The sequence below is a fragment of the Nicotiana tomentosiformis genome, chromosome 2 (assembly GCF_000390325.3).
Source record: "Nicotiana tomentosiformis chromosome 2, ASM39032v3, whole genome shotgun sequence".
Lineage (NCBI taxonomy): Eukaryota > Viridiplantae > Streptophyta > Magnoliopsida > Solanales > Solanaceae > Nicotiana > Nicotiana tomentosiformis.
Window position 1 is genome coordinate 115785522 of NC_090813.1, and position 1590 is coordinate 115787111.

At 36.9% G+C, this 1590-nt stretch overlaps 1 protein-coding gene across 1 annotated transcript; it reads left to right on the forward strand.

Moving 5' to 3' along the window:
* The first annotated feature begins 731 nt into the window (after positions 1-731).
* Positions 732-1226, forward strand: LOC138905461 (uncharacterized). The gene has a single exon (XM_070193983.1). The coding sequence runs from the start codon at positions 732-734 to the stop codon at positions 1224-1226; it is 495 nt and encodes a 164-aa protein (XP_070050084.1).
* Positions 1227-1590: the final 364 nt, after the last annotated feature.

Genomic DNA, 1590 nt, shown 5'->3' on the forward strand with positions numbered 1-1590 from the left:
GCACACAGAAAAAAACATGAAATGGGTGATCAACAAAGGTAACTCAAATTTTTGGTGGGATAACTGGACGGGTAAAGGAGCTTTAGCCAATCTAGAACCGTATCCTTCAAGATCCAATAATATTAAGGTGGTTGATTTCCTCTATCAAGGAGAATGGAACACAAGGAATCTTGCGAGATACCTATCTAGGAATATGGTGGAACATATCAAAACTATTGATATAGGTAGATGTAATCAGCAAGATTATGCAGTATGGGAGCCGTCCACAGACAAAAAGTTTACTACCAAATCGACATGGATAGTTGTAGAGTGAGGGGTCAACATAGTCATTTCCTAGAGAAACTCTAGCATAAGAAAATTCCTTTCAATATATACTTTTTGGTATGGAGAATGATTAAAAGGAAACTTCCTTTTGATGATATTTTAACTAGATTTGAAATTGTTTTCTTTTCCAAATGGCTTTGTTGTCTAGAGCCGAAATGTGAATCAATGCAACATGTGTTTGTTGAGAGTGATATAGCAAGAAGACATATGTGGAATTTCTTTGGAGCACCACTGGGAATTAAACATTAACCAATACCTGTAGCACAAAATTTTAATAACTGGTTCAGTATCAAGCCAAAGAAATATATCAATAGGATGGTTTTGCAGGTCACTCCCGTGGTTATATGCTGGGAAATTTGGAAAGGTTTCTGTTCATATAAATTTGGTAATTAGAGGAGATCAGGAGAATGGTATATAGTTTTATTAAACGTAAAATTTCTTGGATCCTTACAACAATTATGAAATTGGCATTTCCTAGTTGCTCTATGGATCAATCCTGGTGCAATATCTGTGATATGGTAGAAAGGTTAAGGCCTATACCAAGAAGCATAATTATCTTATGGCAGTTATTGGGTAAAGGTAGGTACAAACTTAACACATACGGGAGTTATATACAAGGGAGTGGACAAGCAGGAGCCGGAGGCATTCTAAGAGATCATGAAGGGAGACTAATTATGGCTCTTGCCATAACACTTAGCTGCAGTAGTAACAACTTGGCGGAAGCTATTGCCGCTAGGTTTGGAACTGAGTGGTGTCTGAATAATGTGTACACAGAGGTGGATTTAGAACTGGATTCACTTATTGTGGTGAATATGCTTAAGAACATATATGTGGACAATGGAAAAATAAAGATTGTGATAGATGACACTTTCCAGTTGCTATCACAGTCTAATTTGAAGTAATGCACTGTTTCAGAGAGGCTAATCAAGTGGCCGATGGACTTGCAAAGATGGCCTCTTCTACTCAACATGAATCTGTGATGTTTCATTTCCAGGATCTTCCTAGAGATGCTAGGCGAGCTTATCAATTAGATAAGTGGCAACTACCTAGAATAAGAATCAGATATGACATGCATTTCTTTCTAAGCTAATTATCTTTTTTTCTATTTCTCGTCTGTGTATAACTCCAACAGTTGGAACTACACAGTTTTTGTTAAGAGGTTTATGCCAAGTCCCCCTCTTTATTGTATCTTTTTGGATATAATACAACCCAGTACAAGACTGGGAAGCTTATTTAAAAAAGAAAAATGAGTGAGCAAATGCGGTG

Coding starts and splice junctions, on each gene's coding strand:
- LOC138905461 (XM_070193983.1), top strand. CDS start 732: ATGGTATATAGTTTTATTAAACGTAAAATTTCTTGGATCCTTACAACA.